Source organism: Mustela erminea, chromosome 20, assembly GCF_009829155.1.
Source record: "Mustela erminea isolate mMusErm1 chromosome 20, mMusErm1.Pri, whole genome shotgun sequence".
Taxonomy (NCBI): Eukaryota; Metazoa; Chordata; class Mammalia; order Carnivora; family Mustelidae; genus Mustela; species Mustela erminea.
Window position 1 is genome coordinate 12,238,171 of NC_045633.1, and position 26,187 is coordinate 12,264,357.

The window sequence follows — 26,187 nt, forward strand, 5'->3', positions numbered from 1 at the left end:
TAAAAAAAGACAACTAATAACATTTTTATTTATTTATTTATTTATTTGTTTTTTTAAAGATTTTATTTATTTACTTGACAGAGAGAAATCACAAGTAGATGGAGAGGCAGGCAGAGAGAGAGAGAGGGAAGCAGGCTCCCTGCTGAGCAGAGAGCCCGATACGGGACTCGATCCCAGGACCCTGAGATCATGACCTGAGCCGAAGGCAGCGGCTTAACCCACTGAGCCACCCAGGCGCCCATAACATTTTTAAAAGTCGGGGGAGAACAAAATAGGAAGAGAGAAAACCTTAGGCAGACTACACACCCAGTGTGGAGTTCTATGCAGGCATGATCTCATGATCCTGAGATCACGACCTGGCCCAATATCAAGAGTCATTCATGCAGCTGACTGAGCAACTCAGGTGCCCCTTAAAACTAATAACATTTTTAACGTCTATCAGTAGCACTGTGCTACGGGATGCAGGGAAACCTCACCATATGCCATTTTATGCTTTTTGAATTTTATAGTATAGAAATATTTTACCTAGTCAAAGACTTAAATTTTAAAAATTGGTTCATTCTATAAGAACATTTCTATTTTTAAAATTTTTAAAAAGATCTGTTCATTTATTTTAGAGAGAGTGCATGAGCAAAAGTGTGTAAACAAGGGGAGGGCTAGAGGGAGAAGAAGACAAACAGACTTATGACCTGAGCCAATGGCAAGGGTCCAGCCCTCAACCAACCAAGTTATGCTGGCGCCCAGAACATTCTTTTAAAATGTATGGAAAAGGGGCGCCTGAGTGGCTCAGTGGGTTAAGCCTCTGCCTTCGGCTCAGGTCACGATCCCAGGGTCCTGGGATCGAGTCCCAAATCCTGCTCTTCGCTCAGCAGGGAGTCTGCTTCCCTTCCTCTCTGTCTGCCTGCCTCTCTGCCTACTTGTGATCTCTGTCAAATAAATAAAAATAAAATAAAATAAAATGTACGGAAAGGGGAGTCTCACGGACAAATTCGGTGGAGCATGTGACTCTTGATCTCAGGTTGTGGGTTCAAGCCCCACATAGGGTGTAGAAATTACTTAAAAATAAAATCTTTCTCAAAAATTAAATACAGGGGCACCTGGGTGGTTCAGTGGGTTAAGCCTCTGCCTTCAGCTCAGGTCATGATCTCAGGGTCCTGGGATCGAGCCCCACATCGGGCTCTCTGCTCAGCAGGGAGCCTGCTTCCCCCCCCCCGCCTGCCTCTCTGCCTATTTGTGATCTCTGTCAAATAAATAAACAAAATCTTTAAAAGAAATTAAATACATACATACATACATACATACATACATATATACATACAATCTTCTTCTTTTAATGTAGGGACTATAAACCAGGAAAACGGAGTGTTTTTAAAATAAAAGCCACTTAAAATAAAAGCCTGGGTGGCTCAAGTTGGTTAAGCATCTGCCTTTGGCTCAGGTCATGATTCCGCAGTCCTGGGATCCAGCCCGGGTCACACTCCCTGTTCAGTGGAGAGTCTGCTTCTCCCTCTCTCCCTGCCGCTCTCCCCAACTTGTGCTCTCTCTCTCAATAAATAAAAGCTTTACATAAACAAATAAATAAAATTTAAATAAATAAATAAAAGCCATTTCTAGTTTTCTTTCAAAGTGCTTCTAGGCACTGTGGTAGCACCTGAGGTCCACTAATCACAATTCTTAAGGACAGCCTCTATGTATCAAACATCAAGTCCAGGGGCACTTGGGTGGCTCAGTGGGTTAAAGCCTCTGCCTTTGGCTCAGGTCACGATCCCAGGGTCTTGGGATGGAGTCCTATATTGGGCTCTCTGCTCAGCGGGGAGCCTGCTTCCCCGCACCACCTCTCTGCCTACTTGAGATCTCTATCTGTCAAATAAATAAATAAAGTCTTAAAAAATCTTAAAAAAAAAAAAATCAAGTCCAATCCTAGTAAAGGTTTTCTGTAGGGTTTTGCAAGCGTGGGCGCACTTGCCTGCACACCCCCTCTACCATACTCTTTGTCCTTTGTTCAGAAGTACATTAAAAGTGATTTTTCTCTAAGTTCCTAACTCTAGTTCCTGAGGTATTGCTTACCTGATACATTTTATATCCAGAAGCTCAACTGTTGCGTATATTTATTCCTTAAAAAGAAATTTATAAATGTCAGCTGGTTTATAAACTGCCAGTTTAATCTGGTTATTTTCTTTTATTGTGGTAAAATATACACAAAATGTACCATCTTAACCATTTTTTAAAGATTTAATGATTTATTTATTTGAGAGAGAGAGAACGGAAGAGAGAGCACGAGCAGGGAGTAGGGGCAGAGGGAGAGGGAGAAGCAGACTCCCCACTGAGCAGGGAGCCCAAGGCAGGGATCCCCCGACCCTAGGACCCCAGGATCATGACCTGAGCCTAAGGCAGACACTTAATCGACTGCGCCACCAGGTACCCCATTATCTTAACCATTTTTAAATGTGCAGTTTTCTAGTGTGAAACCGATCTCCAAAACTCCTTTCATCTGAAAGGCTTTACCTATCATACAACTCCCTGTTCCTACCCCCAGTCCCAACCCCTGGCAGCCACCCCTCTGCTTTCCATCTCGTGAATTCCATTCTGTCATATGACAAATGTCATATAAGTGGAACCATATAGTATTTGTCTTGCTGTGACTGGCTTACTTCACTTAGTGTAATGTCCTTCCAGTATTCTTTGTGCCAAGTATCTCCAATGCCTGGTCCTCCTGTCTGAGTTAATTTTTTTTTAAATTACAAATATAGGACTATGGAAGTATAGGATAGAAAAGGGGGAAGAAATATAAAAACAGCTTAAATTTTTGGAAGTTTTGATCAAAAGTTCTGTACCATCTAAAAAATCCTTTTTCCAGGGCACCTGGGTGGCTCAGTGGGTTAAGCCTCTGCCTTCAGCTCAGGTCAGGATCTCAGGGTCCTGGGAGCGAGCCCCCCATCAGGCTTTCTGCTCAGTGGGGAGCCTGCTCCCCCCCCCACACACCTACTTGTGACCTCTCTCTGTCAAATAAATAAATAAAATCTTTAAAAAGAATGCTTTTGCCTATTACTAGAAATTTAAAAAGAAAATGATCCATCTAAAAAAAAAAGAAAAAAATTAAAAAATAAAAAAAGAGAAAACTACCCATCTATTAGAGCATTCTCGCATCTATAATCTACTGATACAAAGAAGGAATGTAAGAGGAGGATACTCTCAAATGCATTTTATTTATCATTAAAAGATACAATCCAATCAGATTTTAAAATACTTGGGAAAATGGGAAATTTTTGTTCCTTAAATCAAAATAAGCATATAAGTATAAATTGTGGCATGTTACAATGCACTGATTGTAAGTTTTCTCTTCATTAGCGAGGTCACGAAGTACCCTTAAATGCACCGACTTACACTTTCCAGTGTCCGTTTCTGTGGGAAGCGTACTTACTTTCACCTTTACCCAGAGTATGCTAGGCGTTCTTTTCCACTTGGAACGCTGGAATGTTTTCACAAGGAGTCTATTTTAAAAACCAACTTATTTTAAAACAAAGTTCATTTGGAATAGCATAGTTTATTATGGCTTAAAATTCTGGCAATAAAGAAATGTATGACGTGAATCTGGAAAACTCTCCCCAACACTGACACAAACATACTTGGCAGAAGCAGCGTTGGAGGCCTGCTGGTCTGAGACAGGTCAGGACCCCACACAGAGGTTTCCAAAACGAGGTTAAGGTATGTATTTGTGCTTTCATAAAGTTGGAACCTAAATCTGTGGAAATTTCGGTGATTCTGGAAAGAAAAAAAGCAATTTTTATGTGAGGTCGTATTTATAAACAGAGTGGAACAATTCTTGATATTCATTGTCTCTCTGGGAGTAAAGTTTTCAACCTTGAAGTCACCCATAGACTGATCTGGAGTGTTACAAATGACAGGCTTACCAAAAAAAAGGCTCATTAATAACTTTAACGTGGAAGGAAAACTTATAATCTATACCTTTTAACAAATCATGTATCTACTGCACATTAATTCTAGCTCTGCTATCTGTGTGGCACTGAGAAAATGCTTTAACTTTTCCATCTATATCAAGTCTACCTTCCTTGACGTGGACACAATAATGGTGCCTACCTGATTGTTATGGGAAATAAGACTCAGCCTGTAAATTATTTGGTACAATGTGTAGTCTGTTATAAACACCCCCAATAAATGGTATTAATAAATGCCGCCACATCTGTGTTGATTCAAAATGAGAATATAAAGATATAAAGATATATAAAACAAAAGTGAATAAAAATATATTTACATAAAGATAAATAAAACAAAGGTGAATAAAATCTTCATGGTCTAAAAGATACCATGACTGTTGAAGAGCTAATGAGTCCTCTGAGAATAAGAAGGTCTTTCCTCAAGCACCTCATGAATGGAGAGCAGTTTTTTAAGTTATTCTAGATGAGGATTCCTCAACCTCACAGTAACAGTGTTGTGGGTGGGATAATTCTGTGTTGGGTTGGGCTGGCCAGTGCACCGTGTATGGTGTGTGGCCCCTCTGGCCTTTACCCACCAAATACCAGGAGAACCCCTCCTCACTCTGCGGTTTTGTGTCGCGGTGGCCTACCCCCTGAGAGCTTCCAAGACCTACCTGGGCGTCAGCTTCCATCCCTGCTCCCCTCAGAGCTCCCAGTGGCTGCCTCTCTGGCCATGGGTCTGCTCAGGGCCTGAACACCACCACCTACGCATTCTAGACTCCAGTGTTGGCAAATGCTAGGCACCACACAGGGGAATCTGAAGCTGGGAGTCAGAGACTCTGGAAATGACCCATCTTCAGGCCAGCGGACCAAGATGACAGGGCCAGGTTCTCTGAGAGCAGAGAATTCCATCCTCAGGCCTGGGTGTCACTGGGGCAGAGCGAAGCACCAGGTTAGCTGCAGGCCTGACAGGCCAGGCCATGCTCCTCACCCTCTGTCCCAGGCCAGTTGCTCTTAGGGGAAGGCCTCCAGATGCTGTGACTGGGGTCAAAGTAACTAACTCTTCCGCCTACCCAAGCAAACTGGGGTAGCTTTCTCTCTTCTTATATAAACAGTCACATAATATCCTTGATTTTGCTTCTTGGCCCACAGAGCTTGAAATATTTACTGTCTGGGCCTTTATAGAAAAAATGTGTCGGGGCGCCTGGGTGGCTCAGTGGGTTAAAGCCTCTGCCTTCCGCTTAGGTCATGATTTTCAGGGTCCTGGGATCAAGCCCCGCATCAGGCTCTCTGCTCAGCAGGGAGCCTGCTTCCCCGCTCTCTCTCTGCCTCCTTGTGATCTCTGTCTGTCAAATAAATAAAATCTTTTTAAAAAAAACGTGTCATTTTAGGTAATATGTATCTTACAGTCAATATAGAGCAATGTGTCATAACATTTGGTGTTCCTTCTACCTGACGTCATCATAGTAGCAAAAAAAAAAAAAAAAAAAGGTACGTACAGGTAAATAAACACCAGAAAGTGTTTTCCGAGATGAACACCCATGGAAACCACACTTGGGTTAGAAACTGCTGCTAGCATCTAAGAGGTCCGTTTTCCGCTCAGAACTAACTGGGAGACATCTTGGCAATTATTATCTCATTATTGGCCTATTGCCATTTCCTTACAACAGAGACCACAGGTTTGATTTTAAATACCCCTTATCCTTCTTCACAAGCCTTCAAAGCTTCTCCCCTTACCTCAGCCTCCGAGTCCCAAGAACCCATGACTACAGCATCAGATTACCCTTTCCCAAATGTGTCCCCTGCAAGTCATGGACTTTTATGGGTCTATGCCTTCTCGTTGATGCTTTTTCCCTTTGCATGCCATGTTCTTCCCATCTCCCTCACCCAGTGAATGCTTACTTTGGGATCAAACTCAAAAAATCCCTCATGTAGCCCACGCCTGTATTCTGAAAGGCTTGGACTAGACTTCAGTTATCGCATACTGCATGAGTCATTTCTTTTGTTCCCCCTCCCATCCAATTTTTATTATTTATTCATTTATTTTTAAACCGGGGTAGGGGGGTGGTGGTTGGGGAAGAGGGAGAGGGAGAGAGAGAATCCTAAGCAGTCTCCACACCCAGGTCAGAGTCCAACACTGATGCCCCGCTAGATCTCACCACTCTGAGATCAGGACCTGAGCGGAAATCAAAGAGTCTGACCTTCAATCAAATGAGCCACCCAGGCACCCCTGCGCTAATTATTTCTGTATCTGTTTCTTCCTTGATAAATAGTGAGCATGTGGACAGCAGAGGACTCTTACTTAACTCTGAATCCCTAGGGCATAATGTGATTGACTAGCACTTAACGGAGATTCAGTAAATGTCTGGTCAGTAAAATAATTACTTGAAGGGTACTTCATGGCTCTTCCTATCAAATAATAATTCTTCCACTAAGAATTATTAGGTAAACCACTTTTTCTTTCTTGTCTAAAATTTTCTCCTCTTTACAGTTGTTCCTTTAAGTTAGAGGACTAAGTTTATAACAAAGCCTTCTGATGCCAAGGTCTGCACCCTTTCACCTCTATCCGTGTTTACCAATATTTCTGGCAGCTACTAAGTGTTTAAGGCTCCTTCAAGAATTACATTGAGACTTAATTCAACCATATAAATTTCATGAAAGGATACGATTAACAGGAAAAAATTCATGATCTCTTTCAGTCATACTAAATCTTTTCCTTCCGGAATGACTGTGGTTTGTTAGTGTTTTGCTTTTTTATTTTTGTTTTTTTGTTTTTTAATAAAAATAAACGTGAGTCACTGAATTTATTTCATTTTAAAATCTTGGGGTGCCTGGGTGGCTCAGTGGGTTCAAGCCTCTGCCTTCTGCTCTGGTCATGATCCCAGAGTCCTGGGATCCAGCCCCTCATCAGGCTCTCTGCTCAGCAGGGAGCCTGCGTGCCCCCGCCCATCTCTCTCTGCCTGCCTCTCTGCTTACTTGTGATCTCTCCGTGTCAAATAAATAAATATAATATTTAAAAAAAAGATCTGAGTGTCCAAACTGTACAAAACCAAAAGAGCCAGAGTGCTCTGTCCCTACAGATTATCTGTAGAATATATATGTGTGTGTATACCTATATACACTCTCTTGAAGGAAAATTCGAGAAAATTATAAGGAAATTAAGAGTTTGACATCACTGAATATTCAATTGTTCCCTACCCCGGAAATGAAACCAACCAATAGGAAATAACCTTGTGGATAACGTGTTGGTAGCATTTAAACAAGGAGCATTAACATAACTTCCAAATAGGGACGCCTGGGTGGCTCAGTTGGTTAAGCCACTGCCTTCGGCTCAGGTCATGATTCCGGCGTCATGGGATCGAGCTCCCAAGGAGCCCCTCGGGCTCCTTGCTCAGCGGGAGCCTGCTTCTCCCTCTGCCTCTGCCTGCCACTCTGTCTGCCTGTGCTCACTCTGACAAATAAATAAATAAAATCTTAAAAAAAAAACAAACCCATAACTTCCAAATAGTGCTCTGCTCTCTACTCCTCCTCCAGAGTAGGTAATTTATGGAACAGGATTAAAGAGAAAGACCAGGAAATGGATACTCAGCCCAAATACCATTATGGCAGCACTTAACCGATTGAGAAGCAGGCTCACCAATTTTGACCTTCACATGACCTTCTCTACCTTTCTAACTGATAAGGGGTTGGGGAGTTCAGTGGAACTGTTCCTCAGTAGCCTCAACCGTAGAGTTCATTGAACAGGTTAGCACCAAGGGTCTTTCGAATTAGTAGAAAGCTCATGGGATTTAGAAACAGCCAAATGGTTTCCAAAGTTAAGGATCATTCAAGTTTCACTACACACTTAATTTTTACCTTTAAATTGTTTCAGTGTTTTTTTTTTTTACATAAATGTATTTTGAAAAGCGATGATCACTATTGCAAATAGAAAAACCAGTATGACTTGGCATAAACAGAAGTTATCCATTGAAATAACTTGAACATACATAGTATTACATCCTAGCTGGTGCAGCTGTTGCCTACCAAAATGTTGGAGAGCTGCTGGAGATCACTAAGCCCACACTAAGGTGCTCTCCTTGATAGAATCATGAAGGCTGCTCAAGAACACAGAGGGCGGGGCACCTGGGTGGCTCAGTGGGTTAAAGCCTCTGCCTTCAGCTCAGGTCATGATCCCAGGTCCTGGGATTGAGCCCCGAATCGGGCTCTCTGCTCAGCAGAGAGCCTGCTTCCTCCTCTCTCTCTGCCGGCTTCTCTGCCTACTTGTGATCTCTGTCTGTTAAATAAATAAATAAAATCTTAAAAAAAAAAAAAAAAAAAAGAACCGAGAGGGCGGTAACTTACCCACTGAAGGGCTCCCTGCTATTTCATGCTGTGTCCCTTTACCACCAAAAATCATTCTGTTTCAGAAGCAGTGCTGAGTCTCTTTCCCCACTGCACCACAGGTCCTGATGGAATGTCTTAATGACCCTGCCCTTACAAAGCCTAAATAAAAAGAAAGCAATCTCACTCTGATAGAGTAGGTAAGACCTTAACCTCACCAGGTTTCAAAAACTTAACAAAGTGGATATAAAAAACAAAACAAAACAAAACAAACAAACAAACAAAAACCCTACCAAAGTGGAAAAAATCTAATCCCCGAAGGAACAGGCTATTTGCCTCCAAACAAACAAACAAACAAAAAATCCCTACCAAAGTGGAAAAGATCTAATCCCCGAAGGAATAGGCCATTTGCCTCCACTCGGTTTTTTCCAGAAGGGATTGAGGAAACCATCAGAACCCAGACCCGGAAACAATCAAGGAATACTACAGGTGAAGTTTCTGCCCATGGCACTTACTTGGCAGAGCGGCCAATGGCTGGGGTCTGGCTCTGTACTAGGGAGGGCTACTTTTCATCTCTGAGGCAGGGGCGGTTGTGCTCTCAGGGGACACGGATTGCTGGGCCTGAGAAGCTGGAGCTTGGGACTCAGGGGGTGGGGACACGGTGGCAGGGAATTCCTGACTTAGCTCCTGGCCCGCTGGTGGCAGAGTCTCAAAAGCCTGTGCAACTGGCTTCTTCTGAAACTCTTGGACAGGCGCAGACTGGCTGGGAGAAATCTCTTGGACAGAAGAGATGCTCTGGGGGTTCTGTTGGTTGTGATAGAAGGCCTGAAAGTCCTGGACAGCAAGGGAGATCCGAAGGTTCACAGGTTGGGCCTGTAAAGACTGGGATGTTGGGACCTGGATCAGAGACCCAGGGGGAGCCAGGCCCTCCGACTGGGGAGCCTGAGCACCTGAAGACGGAGTTTGAGAGGCCAGGGGAATATTCTCCAGCTGGCTCTGGGAGGCCAGTGGGACTTGGAGGTGACTCTGTGCAGCTGCAGACACCAGAGAGTGGCTTTGAGAGGCCGAAAGGATCTGGAGGTTGGTCTGTGCAAGCACTGGCACCAAGTTATGGACCTGAGAGGCCAGAGAAACCGAGGAGTGATCCCAAGAGGCCACAGGCACAAAGGGCTGGTTCTGAGAGGCAAGGACCACTGTAGGTTGAGTCATCGACGACAAGAGGACAGCAGGCTGACTCTCAGAGGCAAGAGTGAGCAGAGGAGGGCTGGTAGAAGCCAGGGAGGCTTCTGGCCTGCAGCCAGCAGACTGGCCTGCAGAGGCAACAGTGGCCACAGGCTGGCTCCTGGAAACAGAGAGAGCTAGAGGCTGGCGGGTGGAGGCCGAGAGAACGACAGGCAGGCTCCTGGAGGAGAGGACGGTTAGAGGCTGAGGCTGGTCGGGAGGAGACGGAGGGAACTCAGGCGCCGCCATATGAGTGAAAAACGATCCTTTCACAGGCCCTGGCAGCCGGGCCTCGGCGCCCAGAGACCCAGCACCAGGCCCTGGGGAGCGAACTTCCTCCGAACTCACGACAGCTTCAGGTTTGGGGCCCAGGTGCTCGCTACCCAGGTTTTGCGCGTCGCCGCTCTCCTGGGCACCTGCCGTTGCGTCTTTGCCCCGATCTTCCTGCTCCAGCTGGTTTTCGGGCCGGGCCGGGCCGGTCATACTCAGAGAAGCAGATCTAAGCAGGAAGGTCCTGGGAGCGCAGCGCCGCCGGATCCGCGTCAAGCTGCGGGACACGTTGCAGAGGGTGTGAGAGAGGCGCTGGCTCAGCGCGTTCCCCGCCGTGGAGGACGGCACGTGGAAGGGCTCCTTCAGGGACTCCTCGGCGGTCAGCTCGATGTTGCCGGTGTACCAGAAGACCCACCAGAGCAGGCTGAAGAAGATGATGATGGAACCCAGGTAGAGCAGCAGGTCGTAGAAGAGCAGGTGCGCGAAGACCCCGGTGAACAGCAGGGTCGCGCCCACCGTGTCGAAGACCACGCCCAACCAGAAGAAATGCCTGCAGCGCCCGAGGCCCGTGGGCTTCCTGGTCTCCACGCTGTTTCTTGAAAGCTCCATGACCCGCCACTGCCGCCGCCGCCGCCGCCGCCGCCGCCGCCAGGTCCTCAGAGACCTGGCGGGCTGTGCAGCGGTCCGCCTGCTGTGGCCCCCGGGTCGCCACGGCAACGCCCGGGGGGTGCGCCGCGCAGGGGGCGGGGCGAGAGGGCGGGAAAACGAGGCTCCGCCCCAGCGAGGGGAGCATGCGCGGTACGCCCCGTCGCCCACGCGCCAATCCTCACCGCATGCGCAGTGTTTCTGCCCACTGCGTCACTCCCGTATTTACCCAGCGCGGAGTGTGGCATCTGGGGACACGAGTGTGGGAATTTACGTTTGGGCACTGTGGGCAGTGTCCCTGCTTTGGGGGAATGAAGTAGCTGCATTCTTTTCCCCATACCCCTCGCGTTCTACCCTGAGATCATGACCTGAGCCGTAAGCAGCGGCTTAACCCACTGAGCCACCCAGGTGCCCCAAGGGCCCTCTTTATGGTAACTCCTTCCCCAGCTGGGAGTGCAGCGTGGATCCCAGTGCTGCCCCCTTCCCAGGAGGTCACGCGTTTTCTTTGTTTTGGTGAATTGGCCAGATTAGGATCTCCTGTTAAATCTTGGTTCCCATCTTATCCGTTTGCTGGTAGTGACATTCTTGTGCTAGTTTAATACAAGACCTAGAAGTGAATTCTATTTTTTTAAAATTTTTATTTATTTATTTATGTGAGAGAGAGAGCGAGCATGAGAGGAGTGAGATCAGCGGGAGAAGCAGACTCCCTGCTGAGCAGGGAGTCTGATGTAGGACTCGATCCCAGGACTCCAGGATCATCACCTGAGCCGAAGGCAGTCGCCTAACCAACTGAGCCACCCAGGCGCCCCTAGAAGTGAATTCTTGAGGCTTTTTCTGCCCTACATGTCCTTCCCCTTCATTGTTACCACTTTTGATCACCTGCTTGCCCAGACCCTTGGGAGTACTTAAATAACAGCTTTTCCCACTAATCCCAACAGAGTAAGGTATCAAAAATAGGAGGATCCACTGGAGCCCGAAAACCACAATAGATTAAAAATGAGCTCGTTTGAAGCTTGAGAAGTGGGCGAGAGAATATTAAAACTAGTATAAGACCTAGTGTCATTCAAGTTCTGTTAATAAAAAGTCATAGCCAAGCACTGACCGTTGGTCCCTCAGTTGTTAAAGGTCGATTTTTTTAAAATTTAAGATTTTGTGTATTTATTTGACAGAGGGAGATCACAAGTAGGCAGAGAGGCAGGAGGTGGGGAGGTAGGCTCCCTGCTGAGCAGAGAGCCCCGTGTGAGGCTCAATCCTAGGACGGGATCTGACCCAAGTTGAAGGCAGAGTCTTAACCCACTGAGACACCAGATGCCCTCGATTCTTTTTTCTAATAACCTTTTAATTTTAAGGGGGGCCTGGGTGGCTCAGTTGCTTGGACTGCTGACTCTTAATTTCAGCTTGGGTTGTGATCTCAGGGTTATGAGATCAAGCCCCAAGAGGGGCTCTCTGCTCAGCAGGGAGTTGGCTTGAGGATACTTTCTCCTTATGCCCCTGCCCCTTCTCATACTGTATCTCTCACTCTCTAAAATAAATATTTTAAAAAATAACCTTTTAATTTTAGGATCGATTAGATGCGCAGAAAAATTGTGAGGACGATATAGACAGTTCCTCTCTACTTCCATACACCCAGTATTTGTGATGTGGGGAGCAAAGGCAAAAGAAAAAAATTAAATTTCCCCAGAATGTACAGCCCACTGACAAGTCCTTGAAACAGGCAGAGTGACCTTCCTCTAGGAAATCAACTGCCTAAGTGTTACTACTTTGTTAAGGACAAAAGGCAGTCTTAGCTTTATCATTATCCCAATCCCTCTGGATCCTATGGGTCTGCTTTAACATATACAAATTCCTTTGGAAACTTCCTTTATCTCTACCACCCCCCCAAGATCTACGTTAGCAATCATCCTCCAAGCACATGGCCAAGTGATAGACATCTGAAGGGTCTGGTGACTGAGGGTTTACTAAACAGTAGTGAATGACCTTTTCCGAACAATAGCTGCCCCTTCAAGGTCCTGGAAACCTTGCTTCCAAAATTCCTTAGAGACTTACATACCCCTGATTCCCTCCCAACTTGAAAGTATATACTCAGCCACCCTTCACAATCCAAGTGCAGCTTTCTGTCTACTGGCCCTATCCCCATGCTTTAATAAATCCACCTATTTGCTTGAGACATCCAGAGATGTCTCAAGAATTCTTTCTCGACTATTCACTCAGAAGCCCAACATTTTCATATCATCTATACTTTGATTTTTAAAATGTATTACAAGGGAGCCTGGGTGGCTGTCCTTGGGTGGCTGCCTTTGGCTCAGGTCATGATCACAGGTTCCTGGATTGAGCCTCGCATCAGGATCCCTACTCAGCAAGGAGTCTGCTTCTCCCTCTCCCTCTGCTGCTCCCCCTGGCTCATGCTCTCTCCCTCCCATCCCCCCCATTAATTTATAAAATTAATAAAATCTTTAAAAAATACATTACAAAGCAGCACGTTCTCTTTATAACTGTTTTTTTTTTCTTTGTGTTTCTAAAAGTTTAAGAAACAATGTTTCATGAACTTCTTGGTCAACCAATAACACTACTTCTGAACCTAGGTACCCCAGAAATATGCTAAGGATACCTGATGTCACAAGATAAAACATGGTCCATCTTCCTACAGTGTCAATTTTCCCTGATAGCAAGTAGTTTAAAATACAAATATGAAAATAAACAGGTATAATGGAATAGAATATAAAATGAGAAAACAGATTGTATTTAACAAGTTAAATACCCAAGATAAAAATTCATTCCTTGTGGCTATTCAGAAATATTAGACTATGTGGCTGACTTTAACACAAAGACTCCATGTATATAACCATGGTACACCTTCAAGGAGGCTCAGTTTCTTAGTAGTAAGAAACTTCAGAATTTTTTTTAAGATCTTATTTATTTATTTATTTATTTATTTTAAAGATTTTATTTATTTATTTGACAGACAGAGATCACAAGTAGGCAGAGAGGCAGGCAGAGAGAGAGGAGGAAGCATGCTCCCCGCTGAGCGGAGAGCCCGATGTGGGGTTTGATCCCAGGATGCTGGGATCATAACCTGAGCCAAAGGCAGAGGCTTTAACCCACTGAGCCACCCAGGCGCCCCCTTATTTATTTATTTGACACAGAGAGAGAGAGATCACAAGTAGGCAGAGAGGCAGGCAGGGGAGGGGGAAGCAGGCTCCCCGCTGAGCAGAGAGCCCGATGTGGGGCTCGATCCCAGTACCCTGAGATCATGACCTGACCCGAAGGCAGAGGCTTAACTGACTGAGCCACCCAGGGGCCCACTTGAGAAATTTTTATATGAAATATTCATATTTCTTTTTTGTATATTTATATTTTTAACAATTTCATGAATATCAAAATAAGCACAAGATATTATAGGGTAGAATACAATATCCATATACATTTAATAGGAGACAAAGCTTTGTGCTATATCTCCAGGATAAGTGCTTTTTTTCTCTTTTTAAAACCTTTTTAAAGATTTTATTTGTCAGAGAGAGAACACGGCAGGGGGAGCGGCAGGTTGGGGAAGAAACAGCTCTCCATTGAGCAAGGAGCCTGATGCAGGACTCCGTCCTAGGACTCTGGGATCATAACATGAGTCGAAGGCAGATGCTTAACAGACTGAGCCATCCAGATGTCCCATCTTTTTTTTTTTTTTTAAGATTTTATTTTTAAGTAATCTTTATACCCAAGGTGGGGTTCAAACTCACAACCCTGAGATCAAAAGTCAAATGCTCTACTGACTGAGCCGGCCAGGCACCCCAGGGCTTGCTTTCTTTTGACATTAGGGATACTTGATTAGAAAATTTCTGTTGAGGGGTGCCTGGGTGGCTAAGTCTGTTAAACATCCGACTCTTGATTTTGGCTCAGGTCATGACCTCGGGGGTGTGTGTAGAGCCCCATGTTGGGCTCAGTGCTGGGCACGGAACATGCTTAAGATTCTCTCTCTGGCCCCAACCCCACCATCCTCTCTTTAAAAAAAATCTGTTGAGAAATATTGCTATATATAGGATGCTGACATAAGAAAAACTCTATTTTTGGAGGGAAATAAAATAATCCCACAAACAAAAGACCCCTCTAGAGTCTGAGTGGCTTAGTGGGTTAAGCATCTGCCTTTGGCTCAGGTCATGATCTCCAGGTCCTGGGATTGAGCCCCGCATCGGGCTCTCTGCTCAGCGGGGAGCCTGCTTCCCCTTCTCTCTGCCTGCCTCTCTGCCTACTTGTGATTTCTCTCTCTGTCAAATAAATAAAATCTTTTTTTAAAAACCTACACTAATATAAAAGAAAGAAAAAAATTGTTGAGAAATTATTAATAGACATTTAAGGTAGCACAAAATCTTTGTGTTACTTTTGTCGTATTAGGACATGCGTTGGACTCCTGACTACAGAACCAACTCAGTGGCCTGTAAATACTGAGTAAAAAAGTTTGTTCTTGTGGCCTGACAGCTTTGCCAAGCCTTCATCTGGAGACTTATTTTTCAGTTAGTAAGCACTGAACCTTTTTTATATTCTGGATGATTCTTATGAAGGGCTTTATTTTTTCCTTTCTCGTATGACATTTTAGCAAGGTTTATTTTACAAAGTACTGAGAGATCTGATAGTTCCCAATCTTAGCATGCTATACTATTTTTTACAGACCTGGGCCTGTTCTGTGGAGAAATTCTGCTACAAATTTAAAGAAGGGAAATACATACAGTCAGGAAATAAAGACACAAAATATCAGGACTTTCCTTTCAGGAATATAAGTAGGGCATACAGCCAGTGCCCAGCCAAGTCATACTAGTTCCAGAGGTGAAAGGGAAAATGTGTTTCAGTACATTTATATATATTTTTTAAAGATTTTATTTATTTATTTGACAGACAGAGATCACAAGTAGGCAGAGAGGCAGGCAGAGAGAAAGGAAGGGAAGCAGACCCCCTGCTGAGCAGAGAGCCCAACTCGGGGCTCGATCCCAGGACCCTGGGATCATGACCTGAGCCGATGGCAGAGGCTTTAACCCACTGAGCCACCCAGATGCCGTGCTTAATACAATCTTATCAAGGTTTGGAAGCTTTATGTATTTTTTGTTGCTTTGTATTGTTTTGTTTTTTTGTTTTTTTACAATATCAATCACAATACTGAGGTCCTGAAAAAGATGTTTCAGCACCTTGAACTTAGGAAATTCTTAACTGGAAAAAGATGATATTGACATACAGATGCTCATGGCCAGAAAAATGATCGTGGAGCAACTTTGGCAGGTGTATAAATGAGTACAAGCCATCATTTCCTTCCCCCAAAATGACTATCCCACATTTGTGCCTTGCTCTGCCATAATTTCACAGGCAAAACTTTTGTGTCTTTGAATTCCAACATAACTTTAAAATTTTTCTTTTTTTAAAAGATTGACATACCTATTTTAGAGAGAGAGAAAATGAGAGCACAAGCAGGAAAGGCAGAGGGAGAGAGAATCTCAAGAAGACTCTGCAATGGGCCTAGAGCTTGATGGGGGGCTTGATCTCACAACCCTGAGATCACAACCTGAGCTGAAACCAAAAGCCGGACACTTAACCGACTGTGCCACTCAGACACCCCTACTTTTAAATGTTTTATAGGGGCACCTGGGTGGCTCAGTTGTTAAGCATCTGCCTTTGGCTCAGGTCATGATCCCAGGGTCCAGGATCAAGCCCTGCATCGGGCTCCCTTCTCTTTGAGAAGCCTGATTCTCCCTCTCCTATTCTCTCTCTCTATCAAATAAATAAATAAAATCCTAAAATAAATATTTTCTAAAGGAGTCATTTCTTTATTTAACAAATTCAGTGAGCAGATGGGCTATTCTAATGTCTGTTCTAAAAACCTAGACAGAAGGATGCCTGGGTGGCTGAGTGGGTTAAAGCATCTGCCTTCGGCTCGGGTCATGATCCCAGGGTCCCAGTGGGATTGAGTCCGCATTGGGCTCTCTACTCATCTGGGAGGCTGCTTCTCCCTCCTCCTCTGCCTGCCTCTCTGCCTACTTGTGATCTCTGTCAAATAAATAAATAAAATCTTTAAAAAAATAAAACATAGGGGCGCCTGGGTGGCTCAGTGGGTTAAAGCCTCTGCCTTCGGCTGGGGTCATGATCCCGGGGTCCTGGGATGGAACCCCACGTCGGGCTCTCTGTTTGATGGGGAGCCTGCTTCCTCCTCTCTCTCTGCCTGCCTCTCTGCCTACTTGTGATCTCTGTCAAATAAATAAATAAAATATTAAAAAAGAGAGAGAGAAAAAAACATAAAAAAAGAAACTGGAGGGTGTCTGGGTGGCTCAGTTGATTAAGTGACTGCCTTCAGCTCAGGTCATGATCCTGGAGTCCCAGGGCCAAGTTCTGAGTTGGACTTCCTACTCAGCAGGGAGTCTGCTTCTCCCTCAGCCCTTCCCCTCTTTCATGCTCTCTCTCTCTCTGTCATTCTCTCTCTAAAATAAATAAATAAAATCTATTAAAAAAAGGAAACTGGAAATGTATGAACTAGATTAAATTATCAGTTACTATGGGAAATAGGCATACCTAAAATATTAGCATATTAAACTGTCTTCAGATTTTAATTGGTGAAAAATTATTTTCAAAGAATAGATCTGATTTATAGCAAGCAGCCACTGATTTGGCTCTCAAATGTTCTGCCAGTTTAAGTCCTGCTGAAATTTCATCTTCACTGATTTTTAGACAACATTCAATACCAACAATCTATATTTTAAAAAATCACCATTGTGTTTGGATGTTCTAAAATTGAGTCTGGAATTTTGCTTAATTCAATCTTCTTTTTAAATAAATAAAACTTACAAAAACAAAACAATCTTTTTTTAAAATAAATAAAACTTACAAAAACAAAACAAAACCAGGAATCTGCTAAGCTTAACCATACCAAAATTTTTCTTTCACTTCGATCATTTCAATACGTCTTTCTTGTTATGATAGTACTCTTATAATCTGACAGTTTTGTCTATGATGGGTTACACCTGCTTAACTGTTTCAAAAGTAAGGAAGAGTGGCGCCTGAGTGGCTCAGTCCATTGAACAGCTGACTCCTAATTTCGGCATGGATCATGATCACAGGGTGGTGGGATAAAGCCCTGCATCAGGCTCTGCACTTGATGGGGGTGGAGAGGTGTCTGCTTGGGATTTTCTTTCTCCCTCTCTCATTGGCCCTCCAACCATGTTTACTCTATCTCAAATAAATACATAAATAAGTGTTAAAAAAAAAAAAAGGAAGAGAGTTTTCCTTCTTATATTCTCAGTGGTATCCCAGGTCTAAAGAGATTTCCTACTAGCATTATAAATTCCTTTTAAATTCACTGAAATAAATAAGGCACAGATTCTTTTGTATCATCGGCTATATCAACATTATCGTAAACCATAAACTCATCTAAATCTGGAAAGATTCTAGGGTTTAGACTTCCAATGCTTTCTTGTTATCCTCGAAGAGGTATATATATATATATATATATATATATATATATATATATATATATATATATATATATATATATATTTTTTTTTTTTTTCACAAAACCCAACACCTAAAATCCCTGGCAAAATATTCTGCCTTTTTTATTTCTCTGATTGTATGACTCTCTGCTAAGCATTGTAGAGCAAACTATCAGTTTGAACATTTCTTAAAACCTTCCTGTTTTAGAAAACATTATAATGAAACTCTGAATCTTTATGATCTCAAATTCTGTTTACATTCTTCCAATCTTTGTATTTTTTTTTCTGACTTACAGACAATTGATTCTGTTTAACTACTGCTAAAAATATATGCATAGAAATAAGGACCAAGATACCTTGGAATAAGAGAGTCAACAAAAGTAAATCAACTTGCCACTAGACTTTTTTTTTTTTTTTTTTTTTACAAAACCAGTCTCTTGGAAATGTTCACCCATATGTGAAATAGATTCTCCAAAATCTGAATCAATCCCTGGTTTGAAGTGACCAGCTTCTTTAGAGAACCATTGCAGGTCATAGCTATAACCGACCAAAAAACCCATAAATAATACAATAGATATAGGACACCTGGGTGGCTCAGTGGGTTAAGCCTCAGCCTTTGGCTCAGGTCATGATCTCAGGGTCCTGGGATTGAGCCCCGCATCTGGCTCTCTGCTCAGCAGGGAGCCTGCTCCCACCTCCCCCCGCCTACTTGTGATTGCTCTCTCTGTGTCAAATAAATAAATAAAATATTTTAAAAATAATAACAATACAATAGATAAATATACACCTATTTTTAACACCAGAATGTATAAAATAGGTGTTTTAAAGAAAGTCTATATTAGTTTATATTATTTACTTTTCTTGGACAAACATGCTATTACTTAAACAAAATAACAATAGGACTGGTTAATAGTGGCAGGAAAACTTTGCAATTTCAGAATCTAAAAATTATGCCGTTCTGATATCGGCCCAGGAAATTACAATTCTTCCCACCTGTGGGGCTCAGTAGAACTCTGTAAATGGAGGACACAGCACTGGTCATCTTTTATGTACTGGAACAGCCACATCCTCTTGTCCCTACTGCAGCTTCTAAGAAAGAGTTAATTGTCCAGCAGAAAAATACCGTATCCTATTCTCCAGGGAATTTCTTTTTCTGTTTGTCCATTTTTAGTGTAGGCTTGGTACAGTCATATTTTCCATTTGTGTTAGGATAAAGTTCTCATTAGTGAGAGGTCTTCCCATTGCAAGACCGTATGTGAAGCTCATACTCTCATCTTTATTTTTATTTTTATTTATTTATTTATTTATTTTTGAGAGAGAGATAGAGCATGAGCAGGGTGAGGGGCAGAGGGAGAGGAAGAGAGAGAGAATCTCAAGCAATTTCTGTGCTAAGCTCAGAATCCAACCCTGGGCTCCATTCCGTGACCCTGAGATCATGACCCTGAGATCAGGACCCAACCGACTGAGCCACTGAGGCACCCACTATCTTTGTTTTTAATGAAATCTATCAGTCTGATTCTTCATAAAGTCTTTCAGGTTTCTTCTAAGTTTGCGTAAGCTCTTTACCCACTAAGACACATTTCCTGCTATTACTGAAAGGTTGATGATAATATTAACAGCTTTACCTAACTGCTTTCTCTGTGTCAGGATGGTTCACATGAACCTCTTTATTTTCACAGTCCTTTAATTTTCATGAAGGTTTGATTATTACCTGGGTCTTACAGTTGAAGAAATGGAGAAACGGGGACCAACTTGTTCAAGGTCATACAGCCACTAGGTGGCAAATCAGTACACAATATGCAAAAGTGTAGGGGACCAGAAGTCAGCAGATACGGTTTCAAGACTGAACCATTCGAACACATACTATGGGGACGATGGGGAAACAGGTAGTCAACGCAGTACCAGGAAGTGGAATTACAGCTCTGTTCTGTTCTGCTCACCTTCAAAATAAAAACTTCCAGTTATTTTATCAGCAAAAGATGGGTTTATGCAGGAATAGCAGAGAATGGCAATCCAGGAGCAGCATGCTACACCAAAACCATAGCTGAGTCCAACAAACAAGAGAGGAACATTATTTTGTAAAGAAGAAGGAGGATGTTGGGAGGGTTTATTCTGAACAAAAGTCCCCTGCTGGGTGCTTGGTTGGCTCAGTCTGTTAAGCGTCTGCCTTCGGCTCAGGTCATGATCCCAGCGGTCCTAGGATCGAGTCGTGGGTCAGGCTCCCTGCTCAGCGGAGAGCTCACTTCTCCCTTTCCCAGCCCCTGCTCATGCTCTCTCTTTCTCAGATAAATAAAATCTTAAAAAAAAAAAAAAAAAAAAACAACCAACAACTCCCTTGGAGAGAACAGTTCAGGGTTATGATAGTTTCTCTCTGGCTGAGTTGCGGGTGTGGTTGATTTCTTGTGGGAGATGCAATGTACATCTTTCTCCTTTGGGACCTGGAAATGATTCCTGTTGAGATATTTCTGGTAGGGATCTGTAATTAACAGTTCTCTCCATAGCTGACCTTGAATAGTAGGGTTCCCCCTATCAGCCTCCCCTTCTAGCATCCTGGTTCCACCTTGTGAGTCTTTGATTGAAAGCATCATTGATCAAGAGTTAGGGGTTTTTTTTGTATAGAGTGGTTTCGTCCCTCAGTGCCAGGAAGGACCTTTCCTGATTGTAATGTCCCACTTTGGAAGGAAAGGGCAGAGCACCTGGAAACCATTTAAGGCCACATTCGAGTAACAAGGAGGGTAAGGAGGGTAAAGTCTCTTGCACTTCCCTTCCCAGGTCTGTATCTTCTTAAGGTTACATGTGCTGGAGATCATGTTGAAATACTGAGCCCGCATCACCTTATCGGGTACACTGTTTTTACAAAAGAGTGAGTACAGAATCAAAAAGATAAGTACAGAATCAAAAATTACAGAATTCCACCAGACGCCTAGGTGGCTCAGTCGGTTAAGCATCTGCCTTGGGTTCAGGCCATGATCCCAGGGTCCTGGGATAGAGTCTCACATCGGGCGCCTTGCTTGGTGGGGAGCCTTGCTTCTCCCTCTGCCTCTGCCTGCCACTTGTGCTCTCTCTTTGACAAGTAAATAAAATTGTGAAAAAAGTAACACAATTCCAAACTGTGTGTTGGTCCTAAACCAGGACCCTAGGTCTGGAGGGTACCCAACTGAAAATATTTATTGACACATTCTGACCTAGGGAAGAGAGGTTTATCCTTATGAAGGCAAACCCAGACTCATGGATGTCTCCTGCATGTCCCTGCTTAAAGCAGTCATGACAGTGGAATAGTAAATACTACAAAAGCCCACAGAAAGAATTAACCGAGTGCTTTTGGGAAGTACGGTGAAGGTATGAACTTGAAGCAACAGCTGATGAACTTTTGCAAAACAGCACATCTTCAAAGACATTTTTTTTCCCCAAAGGAATATATATGTTTTTTGAGATTTTGTTTATTTATTTGAGAGAGAGAGAGAAAATGAAAGAGAGAGAGAGAGCATAAGAAGGGGGGGGTCAGAGGAAGAAGCAAACCCCCTGTCGAGTAGGGACCCCCCCCCATGCGGGACCTGATTCCGAGACTCCAAGATCATGAACCAAGCCGAAGGCAGTCACCCAACCAGCTGAGCTACTCGGGCGCCCTCTTCAAAGACTTTTTAGAAAAGTATTGCTGTTATCTCAAAAAAACTGTTTTGAAAATAAATATTATTGAATTATATAGTCCACAAAGTTGTAAATTCAGAGACCATGAATTTGGATAAGAACCCAGCAGCACTCAGTAGTTTAAAGGAGTGCACTTGTGAGGAGCACCAGGTGATGTTTATTTTATTTTTTTTTAAAGATTTTATTTATTTATTTGACAGAGAGAGATCACAAGCAGGCAGAGAGGCAGGCAGAGAGAGAGAGAGAGAGGGAAGCAGGCTCCCTGCTGAGCAGAGAGCCAGATGTAGGACTTGATCCCAGGACCTCGAGATCATGACCTGAGCCCAAGGCAGCGGCTTAACCCACTGAGCCACCCAGGCGCCCCAGCACTCAGTAGTTTAGATGAAAGAAGGACTTAGATGAATTCTGAACCTTCAAACCCTTCAGAAAAGGCACGTGAAATCGTGGGATCATGACGCGGCTCTTCCCAATAGTCCATGATCAAAAGAAAAGTTTCCCCCTGCACAAGCATTTGGGAAATGTGGACAAGGAAAGTGTCTTTTCACGGGAAAGCTAGGAGAGGCAAGAGTGAGAAAAAGGTATCTGGGCTCGGGGCGCCTGGGTGGCTCAGTCCTTAGGCGTCTGCCTTCGGCTCAGGTCATGGTCCCGAGGTCCTGGGATCGAGCCCCGCTTCGAGCCCCGTGCTCAGTGGGAGTCTGCTTCTCCCTCTCCCACTCCCTCTGCTTGTGTTCCCTTTCTCATGTCTCTATCAAGTGAATAAATAAAAATCTTAAAAAAAAAAAAAAAAAGGTATCCGGGCTGGTCTGGGCATCCCAGGAAAGCTGTCCATCTGGATGTCATCTGCTTCCACCAGGAAATCTTCATTTGATGAAGCAGGGCTTCAGATGGTGTGCAGGCCCAATCTGGGTTTGCTGCTTTCTTTATATTTTTAAAATTTTATTAAAAAGTTTTATAAAAATTTTTAAATTTTATTAAAAATTTGATAAAAATTTATTAAAAATTTATTTTTGATTTTTTAAATTTTTACTTATTTGTCAGAAAGAGAGAGAGAGAGAGAGCACAAGCAGGGGGAGAGGCAGGCAGAGAAAGAAGCAGGCTCCCTGCTGAGCAAGGAGCTCATTGAGGGGCTCCATCCCAGGACCCTGGGATCATGACCTGAGCCACCCAGGCTCCCCTTGCCTACTGAGTCTTAATAGTCTGTTAGTGTGTGTGATAACCCTCAGGACTGAGGATGGCATTGCCTGAGAGCGAGAGTTCCTGTCCCTTTTTGGGTCCCTCTAGCTGGATTAAGAATCAAACTGACATGAGACAGATTAACAGGAGAAAATTCAATTTGATTTTTTATATACAGAGACTCCACATAGACATGGAAGTTCCAGAAACAGGCAGAATAAGTATATAGTTCATCCAGAACTAAGGAGAAGGGGATAAGGGTCCAGGACTTCAGGGGAAAGGAATGCAATTCCCAGGGCAATCAAAAGGGCAGATGTTTTATAATGAGATGTTTGCCCTGCCCTAGATGGGCCATGCAGATAAAAGTCATCTCTCATAATAACCCTTATTCTGAGAAAGACCCCCAATTGTATTTTTCTATGTAGCTAAGGGAGTGGCCAATATTTCTTCTGAGCCTTCAGGGTCTCCAGTGCCTTCGGCTCAAGATAATCTTGGGGTGCCTGGCTGGCTCAGTTGGTAGAGCATGCTACCTTTGATCTCAGGGTCGTGAGTTCAAGCCCTAAATTGAGTGTGGAGCTACTTAAAAAAAAAAAAAAAAAAAAAAGGCAGACGCCTAAGGACTGAGCCACCCAGGTGCCCCAAGCCCACTCTTCACGCCAGAGTGGCTCATCTTGGGACAGCCTGCCCACAGCCCCTGTGCTTTGCACAATGAAAGTGTTGTAAAAACCATCCAAAGAGCACACTCTTGTTGAAGCAGCTAACCAGTAAAATGGGTTCCCTGATCACTATGAAGTTAAGTGGGGAAAATGTTTTCCAACAGCAGAAGCATTGGCTTGTCTACAAGACAAAAGTTTGGTGCAGTGATAAAACACACAAACCATGACTCAAACATATTTATATCTAGGAGATGGGGAAGCTGTATGAAATTCATTTGCATGAACAGATTTCCTTGAGCTATACTTTGGACAGGTAAGATAAGCAAGGTAGTCATGTTCCTTGGCTTTATGCATCTTTCCCCACCAATATTGCTTCATGAACACTGTTACTGTGTCAGTAGACCAATAGTTTAATGCATGTTCCAGTGTTACTGGGAATTTTAGAACTTCTGGTAGGGCCAGATTGTTACTTGGTCCAATCCAGAATTCTCTCTTTTTATCAAGCCAACCATTTTTAGATTTTCAATATTGTTTCTCCCTCTCTGGGGCCAAACGTTGAATATCTCTTATCAGTTTTTCCAAAATTATCATTTGAGAGAACGTATCTTTGGACTCTGACAGAAGTCTGGCTATTGGTCTCCCTAAAAGTAGCATTTTTGGTGGAAATATCATTGACGTGGATTACTTTGACCTCCAGGGAGTAGAGTCTGGAATGCTCCAGAATTTTAATAACAGGCAGAGCACCTGACAAAAGTATGGCGTCTAATACATTTTGGACACAGGATCCATTTTTTAAAAAAGATTTTATTTATCATTAAATAAATAGGGAGAGGGCACCTGGGTGGCTCAGTGGGTTAAGCTACTGACTTTGGCTCAGGTCATGATCCCAGGGTCCTGGGATCGAGTCCCGCATCAGGCTCTCTGCTCAGCAGGGAGCCTGCTTCCTCCTCTCTCTCTCTGCCTGCCTCACTGCCTACTTGTGTTCTCTCTCTGTCAAATAAATAAATAAATTCTTTAAAATAAATAAATAAATAAGTAGGGAGAGGGAGAGGAACAAGCAGACTTCCTGCTGAGCAGAGAGCCCAACAAGGAACTCGAACTCAGGACACTGGGACTATGACTGGAGCTGAAGGCAGAAGCTTTAACCCACTGAGCCACCCAGGGGTCCCATGCCCTGGCTCTTGGCAATAATAACAGAAAATAGGGTAATTTTGGTTTTGTTTAGAACCTTCATTTGCCAGACCTGAAAAAATTGAGCATTTTACAAGTTTTTCTTTCAGATGACTCATCTAGGATGCAAGCAAGCTGGTTTGCCAAATTTCCTAAATCTGGACTGGCTGGTTTTCCATCCCAACCTGGTCTTTTTAACTAAAAAGGTCCAGTTTATTAAAAAACACAGAGTTGACTGCCACGCATGAGGTGACTTCAACATCTAAAGGGAGACCAGAATATTCTTAAAAGCCAGTTTGGGGGCACCTGTGTGGCTCAGAAGGTTAAGCCTCTGCCTTCAGCTCAGGTCATGATCTCAGAGTCCTGGGATTGAGCCTCGCATCAGGCTCTCTGCTCAGCAGGGAGCCTGCTTCCTCCTCTCTCTCTCTGCCTGCCTCTCTGCCTACTTCTGATCTCTCTCTGTCAAAAAAAAAAAAAAAAAAAAAAAAAAAAAAAAAAGCCAGTTTGGAGGGGCGCCTGGGTGGTTCATTTGGTTGAGTGTCTGTCTCTTGATTGTGGCTCAGGTCATGACCTCAGGGCGGTGAGATCGAGCCCTGCTTCAGACTCCACGCTCCATGGGGAGTCTGCCATGACCCCCCACCCCCCAGCCCAGGACTGTGCTCTCTCGAAAATAAAGAAATAAGTCTTAAAAAAAAATAACAAAAAACAAAAGAGGGGTGCTTGGGTGGCTCTGTGGGTTAAAGCCTCTGCCTTCAGCTCAGGTCATGATCCCAGGATCTTGGGATGGAGCCCCACATCGGGCTCTCTGCTCAGTGGGGAGCCTGCTTCCTCCTCTCTCTCTCTCTCTGCCTGCCTCTCCTGCCTACTTGTGATCTCTTTCTCTCTCTCTCTGTAAAATAAATAAATAAAATATTAAAAACAAACAAACACACAAACAAAAGACAACTTGGAGTTGACTATAATAGACATGAACAGGTTGATCGGGCTTTTGTGGGAAAGCCTGAGTTTTGTACCAGTCAGCAGGTTCTGACAATCTAACTTACTGCCTGGTGGAGATTTCCAGCAAGTGCTCTAGCGTTTTGCCAGAAGTTAAGGGTTTGTTTCTCTCAGTCCCCTTCAGGTTGTTCCCACTGGGCTAGTTCCATCCAGTGTTTGGCCTTTTCCTCACCAACAAGCCTGTGAACTAATAGATACAAATCTTGAGAAAGCAGGTTGGTACGAGTGAGTAACTATGCTAAAATTCTTCTGTAAACTTATGGGGGTCCTCAGTCACTTTGTGAAACTCTTCCACTGAGGCCCACAATTCGGCTATAGTCCAGGTGATGTGGGGAGCAAAGGCAAAGGAAAAAATTAAATGCCCTTCCTTCCTTCAGTCCATGGACAAGTCCTTCAAACAGGCAGAGTGAACTTTCTCTGAGTGTTCAGCTGCCTTGATGTTATTCCTTTGCTAAGGACAAAATCCAATCTTAGCTTACCATTATCCCAATCCCTCTGGATCCCTCCTGGGGGTCTACTTTAACATATACAAATTCTTTTGGAAACTTCCTTTATCTTTACTCCCCCCAAGATCTATGTTAGCAATCATCCTCCAAGCACATGGCCCAGTGATAGATATCTGAAAGGGACTGGTGACTGAGGGTTTACTAAACAGTAGAAAATGACCTTTCCCCAACAATAGCTAGCCCCTTCAAG

At 43.7% G+C, this 26,187-nt stretch overlaps 1 protein-coding gene and 1 long non-coding RNA gene across 2 annotated transcripts; both read right to left on the reverse strand.

Annotated features, from left to right (window-relative positions):
* Positions 1-3,524: 3,524 nt before the first annotated feature.
* On the reverse strand, positions 3,525-10,498 carry LOC116581267 (fibrous sheath CABYR-binding protein-like). Its single transcript, XM_032328366.1, has 2 exons — positions 8,771-10,498; positions 3,525-3,762 (listed from the first exon to the last, which is right to left on the reverse strand). Exon 1 carries the CDS (start codon positions 10,353-10,355, stop codon positions 8,808-8,810), a length of 1,548 nt encoding a protein of 515 aa, XP_032184257.1. The 5' UTR covers positions 10,356-10,498; the 3' UTR covers positions 3,525-3,762; positions 8,771-8,807.
* On the reverse strand, positions 4,964-24,493 carry LOC116581268. The gene is made up of 3 exons (XR_004281971.1): positions 24,426-24,493; positions 21,787-21,799; positions 4,964-4,976 (listed from the first exon to the last, which is right to left on the reverse strand). It is a non-coding gene; the product is annotated as an uncharacterized LOC116581268 (long non-coding RNA).
* Positions 24,494-26,187: the final 1,694 nt, after the last annotated feature.